Source organism: Urocampus carinirostris, chromosome 17 (assembly GCF_059441175.1).
Source record: "Urocampus carinirostris isolate Australia breed hairy pipefish chromosome 17, RoL_Ucar_1.0, whole genome shotgun sequence".
NCBI lineage: Eukaryota > Metazoa > Chordata > Actinopteri > Syngnathiformes > Syngnathidae > Urocampus > Urocampus carinirostris.
In genome coordinates, this window is record NC_142365.1 from 20142416 (window position 1) to 20165758 (window position 23343).

Consider the following 23343-nt stretch of genomic DNA (forward strand, 5'->3'; position numbering starts at 1 on the left):
TCATTTCACATTTTGTCTGAAATAAGTACAGTAAGTGTACATTTTGATACTGTGGAGAATAGTGCCAGATTGATACACAGATGTGTCTATTTGTGATGTTGTCGTTGGTGGTTGCCCTGTCAATGGACAGAATTGCATTCACCTGTTATTGTTCTCCGGGATCAAAGGAAACTTAAGCGACCGATGATACGAAAAGAGAAGAGTAGTGTTTTTGATAGATACCTACCACTGCTGTTCAGTTGGGATTTATAAATCAAGCACTTGATTTGTGGGTGTGAAAGTTTACATATAGTGAGTACAATGTCAATATTAAATATTGTTTTGCTCATGTTATGTATTTTAAGAATACATAGTTCTTCCTGATGGCGCCTCCACCTGCTAACCATTGAATAATTTATGCCAAGTTTATGGGCGGCAGCTTGATTTCTTGCCAGAGTGATTTCTTTTAAAGCACAACAGTGCCTCTACTATCTGAGGAAGTTGAGGAACACTCACATTCCCAGACCTCTGATGTTAAACTTTTACAACTGTGCCATTAACAGTGAACTGACGTACAGATGCTTCGTATGGTTCTCTTACTAAACTGAGTCTGAACAGCAGGCGCTCCAGCGTTTGGTGAAACCAGCCTGGAGAATCATGGGAACAACTCACCCCAAGATCAGCACCACCTAAACCACTCGCTTTCTGAAGTCACATCCTGCATGACCAGCACAATCATGCTCACCAGCTTTTCCACCGGCTACCCTCAGGGAGGATACACCAGGCAACACAGGCCAGAACATCTAGACAGGCCAACAGTCTATATCCACAGGCTGTAAGGTCAATTGAACTCTAATTCTCCGCCCATCCCCTCTTTCTGTAGGACGCCCCCCATCCCACCCCCAACACACGCTTAAAGCATCAATCACACCAACCAACGAACAATAACTGAACTGGTTGCATTAGTGAAGTATATAATCAATACCCACAACATTTTCCACCATACTTCCCGAGTGAACGCCGATGACAGTCGGACACAATTGCCCTTTAACCAAGACTTATCTAATTATGCACTTTTAATGTTTACATCGGGTTATTTATGGGTATTGGGTTCTAGCAATATTTACTCTGGATATATATTCTGTCAATTTTTGTATTTCTTTTGACTATGAATGAATGGGTGAATGCTTCAAACAAGTAAATAAATATATACTGGGAAGAAAAAAGGTATTTGAACACCCTGCTATTTTGCTCATTCTCACACTTGGGGGGGGTCTGAAATTTTAATCGTAGTTGCATGAACACTTTGAGAGAGATAAACTAAAAAGGAAAATCCAGAAATCACCTTTGAACACTTGTGTATCCCTTAGAATTTTGACCCTGAAAGCCCTGTTAGTCCACCCATCAGAAATCCACCTGCACTCTATGTGTTATCCTGAATCCAAAGCACCTGTTTGAGGTCATTACCTGCATAAAGACAAATGTCTACCCCATACAATCAGTAAGACTTTAACATCCATTCATTCGTTCATTTATTCATTCATGAGTTCATTCATTTCACCTTTTGTCTGAAATAAGTACAGTAAGTGTACATTTTGATACTGTGGAGAATAGTGCCAGATTGATACACAGATGTGTCTATTTGTGATGTTGTCGTTGGTGGTTGCACGGCGGCGCAGTGGTTAGTGCGTGTGCGGCACAGTTCTGAGGTCGTGGGAACCTCCTGCGTGGGTTCAAATCCAGCTATCGGCCTTACTGTGCGGAGTTTGTATGTTCTCCCCGTGCTTGGGTGGGTTTCCTCCGGGCACTCCGGTTTCCTCCCACATTCCTAAGACATGCATTTCAGGTGAATTGGCCGGTCCAAATTGTCCCTAGGTGTGACTGAGCGAGTGAGTTGTCTGTCCCAGTGTGCCCTGCGATTGGCTGGCAACCAGTTCAGGGTGTCCCCTGCCCACTGCCCGGAGATGGCTGGGATGGGCTCCAGCCCCCCTCCGACCCTAATAAGGATGAGCGGTACAGCTAATGAGATGAGATGAGATGGTGAAGACCAATGAGCTGTCCAAAGACACCAGAGACAAAATTGTACACCTCCACAAGGCTGCAAAGGGCTACGGAGCAATTGCCAAGCAGCTTGGTGAAAAAAATGTCCACTGTTGGAGCAATCATTAGAAAATCAAAGAAGCTAAACATGACGGTCAATCTACTTCGAGTAGAGCCCCATGCAAGATAACACCTTGTGGGGTCTCAATGATTCTAAGAAAGGTGAGAAATCAGCCCGGAACTACAGACTGGAGTTGGTCAATGACCTGAAAAGAGCTGGGACCACCGTTTCCAAGGTTACTGTAGGTAATACACTGAGACGGCATGATTTGAAATCAAGCATGGCACGAAAGGTTCCCCTGCTTAAACCAGCACATGCCAAGGCCCATCTTAAGTTTGCATATGACCATTTAGATGATACAGAAGAATCATGGGAGAAAGTTCTGTGGTCAGATGAGACCGAAATAGAACTTTTTGGTCATAATTCCACTAAGCATGTTCGGAGAAAGAAGGATGAAGAATACAATCTGAATAACACCATCCCTACTCTGAAGCATGGGTCTGGTAGCATCATGCTTTTGGGGTGTTTTTTTTTTGCACATGTGACAGGGCGAATGCACTGCATTAAAGTGAGGATGACTGGTGCTGTGTATTGTGAGATTTTGGGGAACAACCTCCTTCCCTCAGTCAGAGCATTGAAGATGGGTCGTGGCTGGGTCTTCCAACACGACAACGACCTGAAGCACAGTTTTTTCACCAAGCTGCTTGGCAATTGCTCCATAGCCCTTTCCAGCCTTGTGGAGGTCTACAATTTTGTCTCCGGTGTCTTTGGACATTTCTTTGGTCTTCGCCATGTTACAAGTGAAAGTCTTACTGATTGTATAGGGTGGACAGGTGTCTTTATGCATCTAACGACGTCAAACAGGTGCACCTGATTTAGGATAATACATTGAGTGCAGGTGGACTTCTGACGGACAGACTAACCGGTCTTTCAGGGTCAGGTCTCCAGATGATACACAGGTGTTTAAGTACTTATTTGCAGCCTTATCACACAAATAAATCGTTAAAAAAGCATGCATTGTGATTTTTGGACTTTTCTTTTTAGTTTATCTCTCTCACAGTGGACATGCACCTACAATGAAAATGTCAGACCCCTCCATGATTTCCAAGCGGGAGAAATAATAAAATAGCAGGGTGTTCAAATACTTATTTTCTTCACTGTATATTACACTAGAACGAATAGATACCAGTCAACTTTGGCCAGTTGCTCCCTTATTAATGATTGCAAATTGTCTTATCAAATGATAATAAACCTTAAAAACACAATACAGCCTATATTTACTCACAGCAAAATAATGCAGATTATGGAATATTAAAACAAAGATAACTTGTGTAAACAAGTTCATTTAATTTACTAAATTGACAACTTGACAACACAACCAATTTTTTTAGCATCTTTGTTAGTTATTTCCCCACTTAAATTTGGTGTTGCTTATTATGCATCGCAGTATTACTTTTTATTGTAAAATGTTAGACGGAGTACACACACCAAAAGGATCTAAACACGTATATGATACAGAGAAACAGTATATTGACAGGTATTATGCTGTATTGTGAAATTTGTGGAAACAAAACACCATATTGCAATCGAAATGTCACTTTGTGAAATCAGGGATGGAAATAATGTGTATATCCAGTTTAAGTGTATGGAATAGACTCGATTGAAGTATATTACACATAAAGAAATATAAAAGTGTAATAGTTCTCTCCAGCTACGTAGTTTAAGTACTTATTCATTAGTTTTAATTTGATAACAAATTATCTTGTTTCCGGTTTTTTCACCCGTCCGTTGGAAGAACTTGCTGTGATGTTGAGCACAGCTCGTACTGTACATTGATGATGTGTCAATAAATAAGAAGAACAATGATAATGAGAGGCCCTTGCAGAACTTGAAGAGGGTAGGTTAAAATATTGTAAAATGTTAATGGTAAAGGACGTGTTATTTATGGGTTTTCCGGACAAACTCACCGGCTTTATTTTTTTTATCGTGCCGAAAAAACGTTCCTATCTATCTATTAACTGACCACAAAAATGTCTTTCTCCTGACCTAATCCCTTTTGCAACCCAGTGATTTTTTTGTTGTTGTTGTATTTTGTCTTTTCGTTTCTTTTCCTAAACGAGCATGTAGAATTTTTTTTCCAACTCGGATGTATGACGTGATACGATCTTTCGCTCCGTGCCTGCATTTGATATGTCGTCCAATAATTCGTGACGTGAGTAAATAAATTGTTGCCAAAGTATTTTGATGACAGTTAGGGTGTTCTGTTGATTTGTTTCGAACGTTTCAATCGTTGTCGTTCTAAACAGCGACACGTTCATTTAGCACGGGTGCAGCTAGCAAGCTAACTACCTCCTTTAAATCCTAGTTATACGACTGGGATCCAAGTGAGGAGAGCACTGGTTCCCAACTGGTCTGACTGCAGGTCCCATCGTACCACTCTAATAACATGCTGCGACCCAAATCCAGAAAAAAACATTTCCACCTCTCAGACGTATTCCTTTAAAGAAGAAAAACACAATGAGAACAAAACGACTTAAAAAAATGATACTGCATTCCCTTTATAGCAGTCGTTCTTAACCTTGTTGGAGCAACGGAACCCTTTCAGTTTCATGTGGGCATTCACTTAACCCTACAGTAGAGTGTATCACAATTTTTCCCCCAAATTCAAGACAGATATTTTTCGCTCTCAGACCTGCAGCTGCTTGAGCCAAGATGCCTTTACTCATGTCCTCTTTTCTGTCGCTGATTGTGTCATTTGAAAGAGGAATACAATTAACCTTCAGCCAATGTTCCGGATAGCAGATTTGCTTTTTTAATGCATCCGGCTTTTACAAGTGTTTGACTAATGGTGTTTCACTTGCCCTGCTTTGAAGTCATCTACGCAACTTCATATGATGCTGTGAAAATCAATTTATGTGTGCAAATCCAAGAATAAGTAAATTGGCCTTATCTTCAAATGTGTCTCTCTTCACCTTGAGTTAAGCAAATATTACTGTTAAATTAAAAGTTTAGTAGACTTTCAAATTAAGGAGAGAAGACATTATTGGGTTTTAAATTTACAAGGACAGGGAGAGAAACCCGTAGATAAGAAAGGCCAACCTGTTCTAATAGTTTTCCTCTGAGCCCTTTCTCTTCATTACTTTTCTTAGATTACAAAATTAGATCTGCCTTAAAGGGTGTGGAAACACAATATCAGCAACATCTTTGGCCGATAGTGACAATGATGTAAACAGTTCATTTTTAGTCAAATCAACAGTGCACAATAATAATCAAAATGACAGACTGGCATCCTGTGAATTCTCCTTCACAGGTGTCCAATATTAAAACATAATAAACTTATCAATTATGTTGTTACATTCCCTGTCTCCATGCAGCTTATCGAAGTGTCCCTTGAATTCGCATATCATTTCAGGGCAAGTTTAGTGGCCGGAAAGGTCCAACTTTGTTGGTGTTAGAAAGCATCTTCCTGTTTAGACAATCACAATGCACAATGTAAATCCGCAATGTAGAGAGACGGCAATAATGCAAGGAATTACTGTAACACTTGGTTAGGGTTGTATCTTCACAGTTTTCATTGTAAGAATCTTTTTTTTTTTTAGTTGTGATTATCAGACCATGAAGGGTGAAGAAGGGTGTAAGGACCGTCCTATTGTCGCAGATGCAATTGCAAAGCGTCCCAAGCGTAAGTGCCTGCAGTCGAACCCTCTCCTCTCCAAAAAGAAACTGAATTTCTTTGAGGAAGAAGACAACGAAAAGCTGGTGAGGTTATTTTTTGTTTTCTGCGTCTAAGTTTTATATTTACTAATGAAACCTATTTGAATGGTCTTGGTTTACTTCAGCTTTATTCTATAATGCAAACTCATCTATAGTGTCTGAGTGAGTTTCTGTAAAAAAAAGTAAACCGTTACAGTTACTTCATTCAAAATGTGTTACATCCCAGATGACTGTCACAAAAAAGTTAATTTCTGGGCACATTTCTTTCTCCTATCTAGTTACAAATTACCGTTTATACTTGCATGGAAGCCTACTCCTTTAAAACACTCTAATATAGCCACATAATAAAAGAAGTACAACAAAGCGTGTTCACCAACCTGAGGAAGCAGTGAACACTTCATATTTTTTTAGCTTGTACAACCATGAGAGATTGCAGACAAACACATAGCTGAGATACTCCATATCCATTTTGTTTAAGGGCTTCAAAACACTTGATCATTTCCTTCTCCTTTGGTGAGTATTGTCCAAGACATTTTCTTTTTTCACAGGCATGGTGTACTGCAAATATAATTTTACAGATAAGACCAAACTTTACTTCTCTTTTACTGAAAATTCTGTGATCACGTTTGCCATATTGATTTCGTTGTTCCTGTGTAAGCTGTCCCCCCTCCACATTTACTGCCTGCCATTTGGTACTGGTGACACACATCCAAAAATGACTCCCTGATTTCAGTATTTTCTTTTATATTTGTATATTTGGCTTAAATACAAGTACATACAGCAGGGAGAATATCTCCATGAGGAGAAATTCAACGTTCTCGTACTCTGTGCTTGAGATGGTGCCACCGTAACTGTATTCATTTGTACTTTGTAAGTTATTACAAATACCCTTTAGAGATTCCCTCTACCTTATTGAGGATGAATGTGACAACAAAAGTAAAGGAAGAGTACTCAACAATCAGAGGACACTATAATTAGTCATCTGCATTTATAAAGTAGTGCAGCAACATAAAAACACTATCCAGTAGTCATGACGGTAAAGTTACAAAATTGTACTAGTAACGCGTTTCAGAACTTGTTACCGAAAAAGTAATTGTGTTCCAGGAATCCATTCTTTTTTTCCATGTTATTCCCAAAACTGCTCATCTATAGGTGAAATATATGCATTATGTGCCTTACCAAACCTTAATATAGTCATCTTTCTGATTATGAACTGAGTATTGCCTGTATATTTCCTCATTTGCCAAATTCCTTAAGCCATACATTTCATTAAAATGAGGGCTTTTATCCTAAAAAGCGCAATTTGACCATCAGGAGGCTTCTGATGGAGTCTTGGCAGCAGAAGTAGAGGAGGATGCAAAAGAAGAGCGAGCCCGTCGTCCGATGAACGCTTTTCTCCTGTTCTGCAAACGTTTTCGCTCCCTGGTGCAACATGAGCATCCGCGTTTGGACAACCGTGGAGCCACAAAGATCTTGGCTGACTGGTGGGCTGTCTTGGAGCCAGCTGAAAAGCAAAAATACACTCAAATGGCAAAGGAGGTAAGGATTGTATTCTTTAGCATATACAAAAATATACATGCCAGGGGTGCTCATTACTTCGATTGAGATCATCTACTGGTGGATCACTGATGTTGTATTGGTAGATGGCGAGAAAGTACTCATTGTATTGTATATGTTGGGACACGCTGCAATTTAGCATTCAAATGCAGCATTTCAGCATAGACATTAATGTTGCTTAGCAGCAGTAGCAAATTGGAGAACTCCAAATATAGTTAATGTAAGGTGTACTTTATTACAATTATTTGTTTTTAATTGTTTGATTATGGTGTAATATGTATTTAATCATTATAGTCAAAATGAAATGTAATATTTGGGTTTACCCAAATATATCATAAAATGTATGATGTTTATAAATATGCCTTAAGATAAATAAAGAAAAATAATTTTAATTAAATTACTGTTTTGGTGTGCTTTGGAATTTACATTATCATCCACCAATGTAAGTATTTGCTTAGTTTTAGTACAGGGTAGTTAATTCTTTTTCGGTTCATCAAACTAACATGCTGTACAGTGATACTTATTTCTTATAATAGCAAAAATAAATGGCAATTAAAAAAGACTGACTTGAATTGAGTCATGGCGTTTACTATTGTATTATATATTTTTATTTAGATTAAATGTATTTGATTTACTTTAGCAAGCATTGAGAAATATTGTGAACATTTAATTCTACTAGTTGAGACACTTTTTTTATTGCTAGACTGCTCTTGAATCTCCATTGTTTTTATTTGAGTTTTTAAAAATATATTATTTTTTTGTGGTGGCAGATCATTTTGACCTGATCGTTTTGTAAGTAGCTAGCATGCTGAGAAAGTGTGAGCACCTCTGATATATGATGTATATGCAGTATAATTGGATGAATTGATCACAGACCAAATTTGATAAGATATTCATTTCTTATATAACCTAAGATACCTGTAATTTCAGTACAAGGAGGCCTTTATGAAGGCCCACCCGGACTTCAAATGGTGTCCTACCGGCAGCAAAGCATTTAAAGGACCGTGTCCAGTGGCTAGTAGCTCTTGCAAAAAAGTTTGGCCCTTCACTTCAAATATTTCCAAGGACTCGGCCACCTACAAAACTGATGTCCCGCAACTAAACTTTGCCATGGCAGGTAGGAGTCAACAATTTTTAAACGTTTGCGCTTGTGTATGTGTGGTTGTCTGTTAGACTGAGGCAGAGGTAAGATCTTAAACCCAAGCCTAAACCGACTTCCGTGCTCAACCCAAATTTGGGGCCTGGTTGGGCCTAAAATGTCAATCATTATGTTCGGGTCTGGCCGGGCTTCTCTCTCACTGGCTTTTTTCTTTTTTTTTTAAAAATTTTTTTTTTTTTAAATCAATTTATGTTTTCTTAAAAACATACACTATGTGTGGATACTAAATACAATTTTAAAAAAAATATTGAAAAAAAAATATTGTATATCTAAAAAACAAAAAACATACATTAGATGCTTTGGATCCCCTTTTAGGAGGGTCCTCCTTGTATCTAGAAATTAATCATGTGGGTTAAATAATTTATGCAACTCCAAGAATATTCAATTTCACCCCAGCTCCACCAAGTTATTGCGTTACTGGTTGTTTTCTATTTACATTTGTTTATTCAATCTTCTTAGTATTTGTGTTCTCATTTTGTAAGCTTTTTTTGTGTGTTTTATCTGTGTTTTTGGCGGTTTCTTAAAAGTAATACCTTTTTTCAATACATCTCTTGCATTCCTACAGAAAGCTAAGCTAAGGAATACTTGTCATATAAAGAATAATTAAATTCATTGTATTCAAATTCAATAAACAGAAGTGGACCCATCTCAACATGTACTGAACTTGCAATGTCATTTCAGCTCTTTCCTTCCTCTTGTCCATCATTCACCCGTCATTGTTCTTTTTTTTCTCTCTGCCTCTCTCCCCCTTTAAGTGCCGGGCTCGATTTTTAAGGACGTACTGCTGCTGTAGGTTATGGCCTGATTTTTAATCCGTCAAAATGATGGAGGGTATTAAAATTTGTCCGTCAACTCTTAAAAAAAAATCCCAGTTCATGTAACTTTTGCAGACATATAAACGATGTCAATGCTTATGGAGTCTTGTTTAACTTAGATTTGGTTACAAAAGACAGGCTTTAATTGATCATAAATAGCCTCCACTCATCCCTAGTAATCTTGAATAAAATCAGAAATTTGGGGTTTGCTTGGATCCCGGTCTTGCGAATCAAGTTAATTGGTTGAGCTCAGGCTGGGTTGGTGTTTAATACCCGCGAGCCTGGGTGGGTTCAGGTTGAGCTGTATTTTTATAGGCTTGAATTTACATATAGACATGCCTGTCATCATCAGATCCAACTAAGATGGGTGGCTTAAGTATGCTACTGTTAGCTGGAGAACACGCCCTTGCAAACCGAGAGGTAAGTTGCTGTGTGCTATTTGTTCCTTTTTGTTTTTCGGGGGGGTTATTATGTTGATGTGTTGAATCAAAGAAAAAAAATCACTAAAAACAGACCACTTAAATGGGGAGAAATTTTCAAATTCAAAGTTGCACTAATTACTGCAAATTCTGTACTACAAGGCACTACTTTTTGCTGGATTTTGAACACAGTAGCCTTAAGTACGGATCAGCATATTTTTTGTTTTTGGGTGGTGGTGACGATGACAAAAATGTCAAGTTGGTCTTTTCCAAAACCTATGCCCTCTAAATATAAAACATTTCTGACGCCCTTCCCGAGAAATTAGTCCATGTTTTTGCCAAAAGTATTCAAATAATACATAACAGCACAAGGTTTGACGGTACTTTATTTAATGTTTACAACATACTAACGATATTTTAACCTTTTCACCCAAGAATCAAGTCTTCAGTGTATATATTTGAATTGGACAGCAGTGGAAGTAACCTATCAAAAAGGCTAAACTTCTCTTTCCGTATCATCAGCATCAATAAGAGTTCGCTGAAGTTTACTTTAATCCTTGAGGAAAGACAACAAGCAAATGCAATTCGGTCCCTACTGCAGCAACAACTGATGACAACACAAAAATACAAGTTTGTTTTGCAATCTGGCACTATTTTCCACTGTATGTTTGCCATAGCGCTGTCGTCTTTAAATATAAGGCTCTCATTTTACGTGGCGCAACTGTCATTCACGTTTTCCTATGCCGCAGTAGTTAAATTATCATCAATATGTTTTTATTAAAAAGTCACTATGAAAGTTTATACACCCCCCAAAAAACCCCACCACCCCCCAAATAAATAAATAAATACATGTTCTACACTTTCTGCAGATCTGTTTCAAGTACAATTGCAAGTCAAATTGTTTTTATCTTGAATCAGACCGTTGTTAGCAATTAAGATTGAATTGAAAAGTGAAAATCTCAAACCAGCCAAATGACTCTCAGCTGAGCCTCACCTTAAAACCCAAAATAATTAAGAATATCATTTAACTTTAATAGACATATTTTTCTTTGCCTTTCCACTTCTTGAGGACAGCAGAGAAAGGCTCCTGCATGCCCTTAGCCCTTGAAACTCAAGCTTGCAAACACTTTCCATTGATTTTGACTTCATTTCCATCTTTACAGAGCACTTTTAGCAAGAAAGCAAGCTTACCTGAGAAAGGGACAGAAGCCAAATTCCTTCCTGATGAAAAAGAGCAGGTATTTATGCAGGTAGTATGCATAAACTGTGCCGTTTGAGTTTCGTCTGTGTGCCTAAATTTCCTGCTTCATCTTTATCTGATCAGTTAATTATGAGCATTTCACACACACCTTGTCAATGTTCTCAGTATAAGATATATAAAGTTAATTTCCACTTATCGTTCTCCATTCGCGGCTCGGTGCTGTGGAATGCTCTGCCCCCTGAGATGCGATCTGCAACGTCGGTGGAACGGTTTAAATCTAGGCTTAAAACACATTTCTATTATATATCTTATGAATGACCTATATTTCATGTTGACAATATCTGTGTATCATTTGTTATTGCAACATCCGTTGCAACCTGGTCATCCTGGAAGGGGGGATTACCTCATGTGCGTCCCTTCTCAAGGTTTTTTTCATTTTTCTCATGCTGAGGTTTTTGAGTTTTTCCTTGCCCTCATGTAGGCTTTAGATCAGGGAATAGTGTTATAGTAGTCTATACATGCCTTTGAGATTTCTTGTGAATTATGGGATGTACAAATAGGAATGACTTGCCTTGCCTCGAATATTTCAGGGCCTTCTTTCCATTTGCAGCTTTCATTTGCTTCTCCAATTGACAAAAAGATCCAACTTGACCACTTATCTTATATCTTCTGACATGAGTTTTAATTTTGATATTAATTTATTTTGGATCAAATAATTTCATAAACAGGAATGTCTGAAAACATGCTGCAGGCACAGTCACATTTAAATACCAATGGAGGTTATTTCTGAATTTCACTCACCACAGGATGGACGCTAAAACATGCTTTCTTATTCATTTTTTTAGGAGTCTGCAGGAATTGTGGCACCTGAAAGAAAATCATGCAGACGGTCTCCTCTCTTTCAGCTTGCTGAGGTAAATCTGTTTTTTGTGTTTTTCAATCAACATCTTGGCAACAATTATCAGTCAATTTCCAAGTTACCGCTTGCTAAAGTCTATTTTTTTGCTCTTACAATGTATTTAGACATTATATACGTTGCAAATACAAGGTGGGAGAAAAATAACAAAATTTTTGAAATTTCTGATTGTTTCAAATATCAAGACCAATTTTAATGTTCCAATGACACAGAATATAATAAATGAGTTTTTCTTATCTCTCATCTTTAGTTATTGAGAGTATCAAGTTTATTCATGTTTTAATGCTTAAGGAATTTTTAATAACCTGTATGCCACAGTATGTGTAAAGTATGGACTCTTTTTATTCACTTTTATGCGTTACCAATCAATTTCTTGCTAGATTATAACTAAGAAGACTATAAAATTCGACTGATTGGTTGGCTGTGAGAACAAATTTCTCTTTTGAGTTTGTCAGAATCAGTAGCACCTTAACCTTTAACATTTTTTCTCTATCATACATAAAATCTGAATGGCCTAAATTTGTAGAGCACTTTTTATACTAAAATGAGTGCTTAAATATTTGTACGAAATGTAATTAGGTTTTTTTTTAACAAAAGTGTACCGCAAGAGAAAAGTCAACCTACCCAATTAATATTCCAGAGGCATCTTGCATTTCAGTCAAATATGTGTCACTTAAGGTTGGGTTAAAAATGGATACATATATATTTATCCATGTGATTTAAAAAAAACTAGATATTTTACTCTTGAGTGTAATTTGGTCCATTACTGCAAAAACCATCAACGACACAAGCACAACAACCATATCTGTGTTGCAATCTGGTACTATTCTACATAGTACGATTCCCCTGGCGCTGCTGTCTAAAATTATAGGGCTTGCATTTTATGCGACACGGTCCTCATTCGTCTATTATTTCGGCGCAGTAGTAAATATGTAAATAAAGTCATGTGTGAAAGCCATACGGGGATCATATTTGTGCGAATTTATTGACTAATTGTCTTTTTTCTGTTTAGATGTGTTTGGCAACTGAAGCTGAGAAGATGGACACAGCCATATCTCGGAAAGAAATGAGCTCGTCTTTTGGCTCTTTTCAAATATTAACCGAGAATAATCTTCAGGTTAAAGAGGAGACCTTGGACAATGTTGGATGTGCTCTCTCCTCCAATACAATTTTACCTTTGCCCTCCTCACTCACTTTGACTCAGACAATGTCCTTGCAGTTTGAGGGGCAAAATCATTCCATCCAAAAGAAGAACGAGGAATTATTGTCCAATGTCATTTATGAAACCCTACATTCCTCAAAGACAATCCTTAAAGGGATGAATGCTATAGAAAGAGCTGGTGGTGGTTTTTTGGGACCCGAGACTGTGTCCAAAAGCGTTAACCATGATTCAGTGAAGCCCGAGATGAAAATTCAGTTTTATGCGGGTGATCTGTCTCGTTCTCCCCCTCCTTCCAAAAATCTCAAAGCAAATTCTTCGGGTCAAAACAAAGGATTGCTTGATAACAATGACATGTATGTCCAACACAGTGTCTCTAAAATGGAAATGAATGAAATAGAGGAATTATGTATTGAAAGGAAAGAATTTCAGGAGATTGTGGAAGGAAGCCAACCAATTAGTATGCACAAGGTAGATGTCAATCTGATGGAAAGATCAAGTGATTCCAAAACGGAGATCCAGGCTTCAAGGAAATCTGAGAGGAGCTGCAAAGGCGCCTTGTACAAGAGCCTTGTTTCTGAAGGAATGCTGATTTCATTGAGAGCCAATATTGACCGTGGTACTTGTTGTTTGACTTACATAAGATCAACATGCTCCAATAGTCCAGGGCGCAATGTCAATAATATGCTGGTCTTTTCTTTAGGTAAAAGAAGCGTTTTACGTGCCTCTGATCATGAGGCAAACTGGGCTGAGAATAGCTGGACACTATCCAAAATGGCATCGAACAACAACAAAAGGTTGAAAAAGTCTAAATCCAAAGAGGTTTCTTTACAAGGGTGAGTCAGAGCTCTCGCACATACTTTTAGAGTCATTTATAAAAGTGCAGAATCACAATTGCAATTGTTTCCAAGGTATAGATGATCATTTTTTAAACATGGTCTGAACCCTTTTTCACCAGCATTTCGCCAACTGTCTTAGCAACTTCCGAACACATTAAATGTTCGCTTCACAAAACAGAAAAAAAGACCATTTTCATCTGACGATATTACCTAAGATATATCGTCAACCAATCATATGTAAATACAATCTGTGTTGTCCAGAATTTATTTTCACTCTCAAATTAATAATTTGATAACTACATATCTGTCAAGCTCAGCCAATTGCTCTCGTTATTAACTATTTGAATTCTTCTATTAAGTGATAATAAACCTCACAAACACAACGCGGCACTTGTTTACTCACAACAAGACAGACTATGTAGAATAAAACGACTGTAATTTGTGTAAAAAAGTTTATTTTATTTACCGAATAAAGAACACAAACAATTATCTCAGCATCTTTTTCTATTTCTTTCCCCACTTGCAGTAAATTTAGTGTTGCTTATATGTAGCAATAGTAAAAAATATACCAAAATTCTTATACGACGTGTACAAAATTTGAAATGATCAAAAAACTTATCAAACACAGGAAAATCGTATAAGATATTTAATTACGCACCTAAAATTTCAATCACCCAAAAAAAGATCGAAATATTGTCTCATGGACACTGAATACTACTAGTTGATTGTTTTGTGTATCTATTTGATAGCTATTTATTCATTTTTTTAATAATGGTAACATGGATGCCACTTCAACAGAAAACTTGAAGAAGAGTTTGAAAAGAAGTTCAACTGCCTTCCAGAGGATAGTCCAAGCACATTTGATAAGAACGGAACCTCGGTTATAAAGAGAAAGAAGACAGATTGTTCCCTTGCCCTTGAGAAGACTTCCAAAACCGGAAAAGGTCAGCACAAAACACAGCATAAATATATGGAAATGATTGCCGTTCTTTGACAATTACTTTATCTGAACTTATTTTTAAATCTAACAAAATGTCTGCTGTTTCATGATATTATGGCAAAAACACTTCTGAGCAAACATGAACTGATCTCTGGACATTGATCTGTTTAAGCCACCTTAAAAAGCATCAAATAATAACGAAAAAAATATATGGTGAATTTCAGACAACAAGCCACTACTTTTTTGCTACATTTTATACACTGCAGCTTTAAATACAGTGACCATACATTTTAGTCCACGGATCGTTTATACTTTGTGCCAATTGTTACACCGGTAATCATGTCCATGCTCATTTTCTTTGTTTTTTTATATGTATTAGCCCCATCTCCATCACAGAAAGAGACTTCATTCCACAAGATTATTAAGAAGCACAAATACTTAAAGAAGAAATCAGGTGCAGTAAAAAAATGCAATTTGGTGTATCAGTAAGTTGTGTTCTTGCATGGATGTCAGGATTAAAATATAACAACTATGTATTAGGGCCAACTGTCATAAATATATTTTGCAGAGTGGCGCAATACTTTAAGGGAAAAATCCCCTCTCAAATAATGGAAAAGTAAGTTGAAAATTTGTCAATTTATAAAGTCTCAAATACAAAGGAAAAAACATGCAAATTTGACATACAGGGTCAGATTTGTGAGTTCATAATGGGCAAATTTGCAAACGACAAACAGAAATATACAAGTAGCCTTCTTAGATCTTTGTTAGAAATTGAGAATTCCAAGTGTACAAAACACACATGGGAAGTTAAATGTTGATGTTGAGGAAAAAAAATATTCAACGATATGTTACAGAGAACCTATTAAATTATAAGCTTTGTTATAAATAGTACGCAAATAAATATTTGTATTTAAGGTACTGGGAAACGTCTTCATCCCATATAATTTCGACTTTTCAATGTCACACATTTGCCAAATAGTTGGAAAATTTGTGAGTTTTTCTTGCAAATTTGGCACTTAAAAAAGTCACAAATGTTTGACGTTGTTTGTCATCAATTTGTGTTTTTTAATCAAAAATGTACGCGCTTTCTTAACAAAATATATTTATGGTATGAGTCTCTAAAATGCTGTCATACAATATAATCGAGAACATCTGGTCATTATTGGTTCTTTTTACATTTTCAGTTATGAAGTCCCAATCTTGCCAAATATAGAAAAATGCATTAATAAACACTTGCAAATATAGTTTATATAAATAAACACATAAAAAAATGTAACCTCTAAATATATGACATAAATGCAACTTATTCATATATTTATGAATTTTGACATTTGTTTGGTCATTTATTTATTTTGTTATTTATTATGTCATTTATTTTATTATACATTTATTAGCATATTTTGTCAAGTATGTTGTGGTGTATTTTGCCAAAGGCATCACTGATCAACTAATAGGAGAAATGCTCATGCAACTGGGCTGCCTCCTCATTTGAATAACATTTTGTTGTGACAAAATACTCTACAAAATACATGAGAAAATATCTAAAAAAATACAAGACAAAATACACGGTAAAATACCAGACAAAAAAATACAGAAATAAATACATACTAAATAAGTAATAAATACATGACAAAGTTATGACAAAATACGTACCAAAATAAATACACGACAAAATATACAACAAAATACTTGACAAAATGAATATATGACAAAATACACGACAAAACAAATACTGAAATAAATAAATCACAAGAAATGAAAATTTGCATACATCTCATTTATGCCATATATTTAGGTATTATGTGATTTTATTTTTGTTTTCATTAATTTGTATGACTCATATTGGCAGGTATTTATTAATTTATATATCCATAACTTCATGTGACGGATTGGTTCTCCGTGTTTAAACTTATTTAACACAAAAATACTTTTTTTCCCTAATGACAATTCCATATTTATCTAGCTGACATAGATTATAGATATTCTGTGTTAACAAAATAATGATTACTACTCTGTTTTGTGGAGATAACATTTGGTAGGTTTTAACAAGAGTTTTTTCAACAGGTGAGGAAATGAGGGATTCAAGCACGTTCTCTGATTCAAAAGCCAAATTGTGTGCCTCCAATGCCATCATTTGCTCAGAGGTGCAAGGAACTACAAGTGTGCAAATCCCAATTGGTAGCCAGAAGAGGAAAGCTAGAAAAAGCAAAATCACACACTTGGTGCGCACCGCTGATGCCCCTGGATCTCCAATAGAAGGTAAGGCAAGTGCGCTTGCTTTTAACAGTCATGTGTGATGAACAGTGTTGGTCGCATTACTGAAAAAAAAAGGAATTAGTTACAGTTACTAGTGACCTTATTTAGAAAGTAATCGCAAGATTCCTGACACCCAAAAGTGGCGCATTACTCTAAAAGTAACTATTTAGTTCAGAATGACTGTACAGACGCTCCCCCACTTATGACCATTGGACTGATGCAAAATGGTAGAAAGGATCATTTTTTTGGGATGTCGAAAAATATCTGGACATTGCTGTAAGTTAGATTTTGTATCGTGTGCACCTTTTTCCGAGTACAGGACAGTACTGTAGTTCTTCTTTCCGCTGCGTGGCGCTGTGAGAAGTCACCCAGAATCTGTACGAAGAAGAAATCTGGCTTCTACTTCCTTGTTTGTAAACACTGCACTTTATCTCTAGCGCCCTGAAAATTTTGACATTTTATTGTTTAATATCTCTTGCATCCATTCAATATGGTTGGTATAAAGTGTAAAGAAGAGGCTAGCTTTTTCATTTGAAATTAGCGTGCAATAAGAAAGCTTGATGCGGTTGAGAAAATGGTTGGATCGCTTTTTTTTCATCCACTTTTCACCATGGTGGAGGAAGTTTTCTAACTCTTTCAAAAGTAAGTTAAACATAACTTTATTTATCTTTATAGTCAAGTCATGTCTATTTGTATAGCCCTTATTCACAAGGAGTCTCAAAGGGCTTCACAGACCACAGAATGTCAACGCCTAACGTGTAGCTTTGTTTTTCATTACAGTACTATGCTTTATCATTCTGCTTTGTAATGTTATAGAGCATATTATTTTATCAAACGTTTATTTTCCAGTTTCAAAACAATACAGGTTACTTATACAAGCCTTAAACATACTTATATAAACCTTAAACATACATTCCATACAAAATATAGCACTGAAGCAACTTTAAGAACAAATTCAACTTACGAACGATCGTCCGGAACCTCGTTCCTAAGTAGGGCAGTGTCTGTATATCCTCACATTACTGCGGCAACAGCCAATGATAACACAAAAAGACACGTCTGTGTTGCAATCCGGCATTACAAACAAGTTGAGAAACACTAAAATGGGTTAGAGTAATTCCCAACAACAGTGATGAGACCACTTGCCTTCAACTAAAATTGTCCACAGATGGTTGAAACACCTTTCAATTGAAGTAGTTGCATTGCAAAATCACAAATTTCCGACTGATTTTATCCACTATTGCGAGGGTGTCAAACTCATTCTAGCCCGGAGGCCACATGGTCACTTAGCTGGAGAGCGGGGGTCTTTCTGAGCACTCACAATTAAATTGTCATTCAGGGATGTGAGATTTGATTATAAAATGATTATTGAGGTTTTCTCCCCTCAATATTTGTTTCATTCACTAAGATTTTATCTCTTGTTGACCTGGAGAGGGATGGGCGCCACCAGGCTGTACTTGCCCAAGACACCACAGGAAATGGTGCCCCTTTAGAGCCCAGTGGTTAAGGGATCCAAACACCCACCCAACTCAGTGTTTAGGAACTGCATTTGTAAAAAGTAAAATAAAATGAAAATGAAAACAACAGATGAATCAATTCCCACTTTAGTTTATTAAAGTAGGGGAAACTCATGTAAACTGGAAAGTGTCAAAATTATCACCAAATAATAGTTAAAATGATTGATTCAATAATTTAAAAGACTTTCTTGTTTTTCTTTTTTAAAGAAAATGTTTTTTGAAAGAACTTCTCTGTTCGATTTCATATATTTTATAGAAAGGCGGTTAAGCTTATTTAAACTTCTGCAAAGACACCAAGGTGCAATTTCTAAAAATGTGGTATTCTTCATATTACCTTAAACAACGGGTCAGTGACTTTTATTTTAAGTAAAATAACTTTGGAGTGGGTTTTTCTCAGAGTTCTCTGGTTGATTAATGGTAGCCAGCCAATACAGTGAGTGCTTTGAAAGTGGCGTCTGGCTTTGGCGACATCCATTGGATTTAAAACCGAAAGTTAGTATTGGAAACCTGCAAAGGATATTTCATACATTGCCACTTCCTTGTTTTGACTATTATTGCTCACTGTTGTTAGTTGCTCTGACTTGCACCATTGTCACTATCGGCCCATCACTTTGCTGTTCTTTGATACACTTTAGGGTGGATCTGCTTTTGTAACGTAGGGCATTTAATAAAAAGAAGGGCTCAGGTTGGTATTTCTAATCTGAAGGCTTCTCTCCCTGTCCCCCTTGCAAGTTCAAAATCCATTGATGTATTTTCTCCCTATTTGGAGTCCCTATTAAAGTTTAAACTTAACAATGTCACTACCCCAACTTTCTTTTTGTATTGAAAAAGGCTCCAAAGACTCCAAAGATTCGAGGCCAGTGGAGGGGAGCACTGGGACTCAGGAGCTTCCTGCTTTCTTTAGTTTAGCTGCTCTCGCTGAACTTGCAACCATGGAAAACACAAACAGGTAGGAAAAATCTGCACAGTTTATTTTGCCATGTGCGTCAAACCCCAATGATGTTCTTACACACAACTCCATTAATCTCAATCAGTTCCAAATTGTTTCAGAATATCCAACCAGCCATTTTGGCCCATGTACGTTTTTGGAAAAACTAAAAAGAAAGACTTTAGCCTCTCGGAGAAGGATGCTCTGGAAGTACAAGTCTTTTTATCCGGAATGAGTATACGCTGTATTTAAAAGCAGTAGTTGGCAGTAGTTCTGTACTAGAATGTCTAAATTTATGTTGGCGGCCGAGCCAATTTTAAATATTTAGGACTTTGACTCACATGCATGGTCAGACTTAAAAAAGTTAACACAATTTGGTACTGAATGTGTTAGATGACATTTCTCGACATGACATTAAAATGGTCTGCTTGAATTGAAATGTCATTTCAGAGGCGAGAGAGGTTTGGCTGACAGTCTGAAGAGAGAACTGCTCAACACTCCTCATCTCTTGTGCTGATCACTAGAAGTTTGCTCATATTTTCATTTTTATGAAAAGCCTTTCATGAAGTAAAATCCCAATCTTTCCTTTTTCACCCTTTCCTTTGTTGCCCACTATTTTTACGGTCTTCTCAAGCCTTTAAATAGACTGTTGCTAACATAAGAAAATTCAGGGTTTCATTTTACAGTTGCTTTGTTCAGTGCCATCATTTAAAATTTAAAAGCAAACTAAATGAGGGAACCAAACAAACACAAAGCATTTAGGTGTCTCTTTTTAAATTAATCACTGCATTCCCTCTTTTTCAATGGTTGACACTAATTTTCACTTCCAGTAGCTTTGACTTCAAATCAAACATGTTCATCTTAGTTACAAACTGCAATAAATGCACACTCAACATGAAGAAACCTTAGTAGAGTATTTGAAACGTTGAATTGTCAATATGTTTAATAGTATTTTAGCTACTATACTATACATGCTTTGATGGTATGTTGCTAGAAAAAAACCCTGAATGTTTTTAAAAGCAAACGTGCACAATACTGTACCTCTGCCTTTGAACTAGAGTTTAGAATAGTTGGAAATGTTTCCTCTAATTTTATTCAGACATTAAGTTCTATTTTTGCTAGTATAGCTTTAGCGCACATCCACCATGTCCCTGCAATAGAATTTACTATTTGCTTGCTCAGCGCATTGCAGACTTTTATTTGCTCTTAGAATGTTTTTATCAGTGAAATTTGCATGTCATCGGTACATCATAGTTTGTATACTGTAGTTAGAATAAGCGTTATCTTTGGCTTGTTTTCCATATACATTTTTACTAATCCTTAAATCAGACATCGTACTCAGTAGCAGCCAAAACCTGAAGCTGTTAAGTTTTATTCATAGTATCATACTGTAGTTGAAGGAAGAGTTATAGACTAGCTGAACCAAAATAAGAGCACGCTATCATATTCAAACTTTAACTCTACATAATGCATAAGAGTTTAAAAGTATGCTAATATTTATTCGTGTTTTCTTGTGTTTAACATCTACACAGTATGTTGCATTTGAATTTCCTCTTTGGTGTGATGTTATTTTATGTCTGTTTCCTCTATATGTGGGATATACAGTGTTTATTTCTACATGATGTCAACTGTAAATCAAGACAAAGCAAGTTATGCAACTTGGAATTTCCTACTTTCTGTCCAGTTAATGGATTGCCTACAATAATTATTTTTCCATTGTATAAACAGAAATTGTTCAATTGTTTTACGCAGATGCGCAAGTAAAACTGATCTCTTCACAGTTCCAAGTACCGTAAATTCCGGGATACAAGACGCTACTTTTTGCTCCTTTTTAAATACGATGGTTTCAAAGATGGTGAGGCTATTTCTTTTATGTTTTGTGGTGGCACAGGGGGAAAGGGCAAGCTGCTCTTTTCTACAACACATGCGCCCTAAATAGAAAAGACTGCAGTGACTTTTGGAAACATTTCTAAAGCCCTACTAGAGAAAGTATTCCATGTTTTTGCCAACGTTATTTGTATAATACATCTCAGTAGAAAACTGAGTTATAACAGTACTTTATTGAATGTTTACCACATATACACGGTATTTAAACTTATTCACAAACACATCAAGTCCCTAATTTATACATCCAAATTGAACAGCAGCGGAAGTTATTCATCAAAAATGCTACAATCCTCTTTCAGTATCATCAGTGTCAATGTCAGGTCAGTTTCCTTTAATCCTCAAGGAATGTTGACAAGCAAACGGAATTTGTTCTATCACTGCAACAGCCCCCAAAACACAAAAAGACACGTCTGTGTTGCAATCTGGCACTATTATCCACTAGACGGTGGCCCTAAATGCTGTCATTTAGAACTATAGCGCTCACAATTTCATGCCACGCAGCCCTCATTTGCGTATCCTTTCATTGCAGTAGTAAATATGTGCTCATATTTGTAGTTGCCATCTTGAATGGGCACATGATCGTAAAACACAGAAAACGACGTAAACAACTCAAACAAAACGACACAGCTGAATCATTTTTATGGTCAATTAGGTTGATTATGTGACTTTTAAAAGTGTGCGCTTTGTAGCCCGGAATTTGGGGTAGTCTGTTTATTATTACCATTAATGCATATTTAGTATGAAATGTGTTGTATGTTCCAAGACCAGCTGTAGATTCAAAAGGCCAAGCCCAGTTACAAAACAAATACTTTATTTCTTAGTACTCACATTTTAAAAATAAGCTTGTCTTTGATCTTGTATTTGCTTGTTGAATGAACAGAAAATGTCATGTTCTTACAAATTACATATAATCCTTAGACTGTTAAAGACAATTTCTGCAAGGCGGAAAAAATTACACAACATAACTCACATTCTCACAAGGTTCACGATTGATTAACCAGATTTTTTTTAAAAAGTATTTATATTTGTTTTTGCAAAGAACTTCAAAAAATATCACCAATCCATCTTTTATATTTACAACTATATAAATTCTTCAGGCAGAAAAGCGTTTACTTACACATGATTTATTGATCAATTTCACTTTTACTTCAATCATCCAGACCGTACTATGCTCTGAACATTGCGCAACTACCTGATAAAATTGTAATAAGTCAGAATCCTGATAGATTACCCTTTGTGCTTGTACTGTATTTTTGATTGTAATATTTTTATAGCTGTATTTTTCTAATTTAGTATCGATTGTACTGAAGTCTGTACTGAGTAAAGATGTAAGAAGTCAAAAGTGCACTAAACTAATTCAGTAGAGATTTTTCTGCTTTCATCTAACGCAGAGGTGGGCAAACTACATCCCGCGGGACGTATGCAGCACATCAGTTTTTTTATTTAGGGCCGCCAAATGAAAATGGTAGACTTAGGGGGGTTAGGTTTAGAGGATTAAGGGTAAGGTTCAGATCTGGGACTATCGACAGATACATGAAAAGTTAAATCAATCATTTTTTCCACTGCTGGACTAGCCCCTCTGTCAATTTTTTTTAACTCAGTGCGGCCCGCAACTGAAAAAGTTTGCCCACCCCTGATCTAGCGCTTGCCATTAGAATAAATGAAATCTTGAGCGTTAACATAATTATTGTTATTTTTGTAAGGTTTAGTCAAATACAAATATAGGATCTTTGCCAAGGATTCTCTCCACTTATCGTTTGTCTATGTATTCCACCATAACTAACACCGCAATTAGTTTTACATTTTCTGCCATGAGAACTATTTGCTTGCTGAACACCTAATAAAATTTCATCTATTATACCAATATAAAGAGTTTTTGTTTTGTTTTTATAAAAAATAATGCTCTCCATGTTTATTTTCACTTGATCCATGAGCTACAGGACTCAGAAACAGTCA

At 36.4% G+C, this 23343-nt stretch overlaps 1 protein-coding gene across 4 annotated transcripts; it reads left to right on the plus strand.

Annotated features, from left to right (window-relative positions):
- The first annotated feature begins 3852 nt into the window (after positions 1-3852).
- On the plus strand, positions 3853-23251 carry bbx (BBX high mobility group box domain containing). 4 transcript variants are annotated; one of them, XM_088321355.1, is made up of 14 exons: positions 3853-3977; positions 5680-5839; positions 7109-7333; positions 8282-8468; positions 9678-9745; positions 10908-10994; positions 11791-11859; positions 12874-13639; positions 13724-13856; positions 14658-14803; positions 15179-15253; positions 16864-17058; positions 19404-19521; positions 19951-23251. In XM_088321355.1, exons 2-14 carry the CDS (start codon positions 5696-5698, stop codon positions 20015-20017), a joined length of 2280 nt encoding a protein of 759 aa, XP_088177481.1. In that variant the 5' UTR covers positions 3853-3977; positions 5680-5695; the 3' UTR covers positions 20018-23251. The 4 variants fall into 4 exon arrangements, with proteins under 4 accessions (XP_088177481.1, XP_088177483.1, XP_088177484.1 ...); XM_088321357.1 differs by having other exon boundaries at positions 10908-10982; XM_088321356.1 differs by lacking the exon at positions 3853-3977 and adding an exon at positions 4021-4292.
- The last annotated feature ends 92 nt before the right edge of the window (positions 23252-23343 follow it).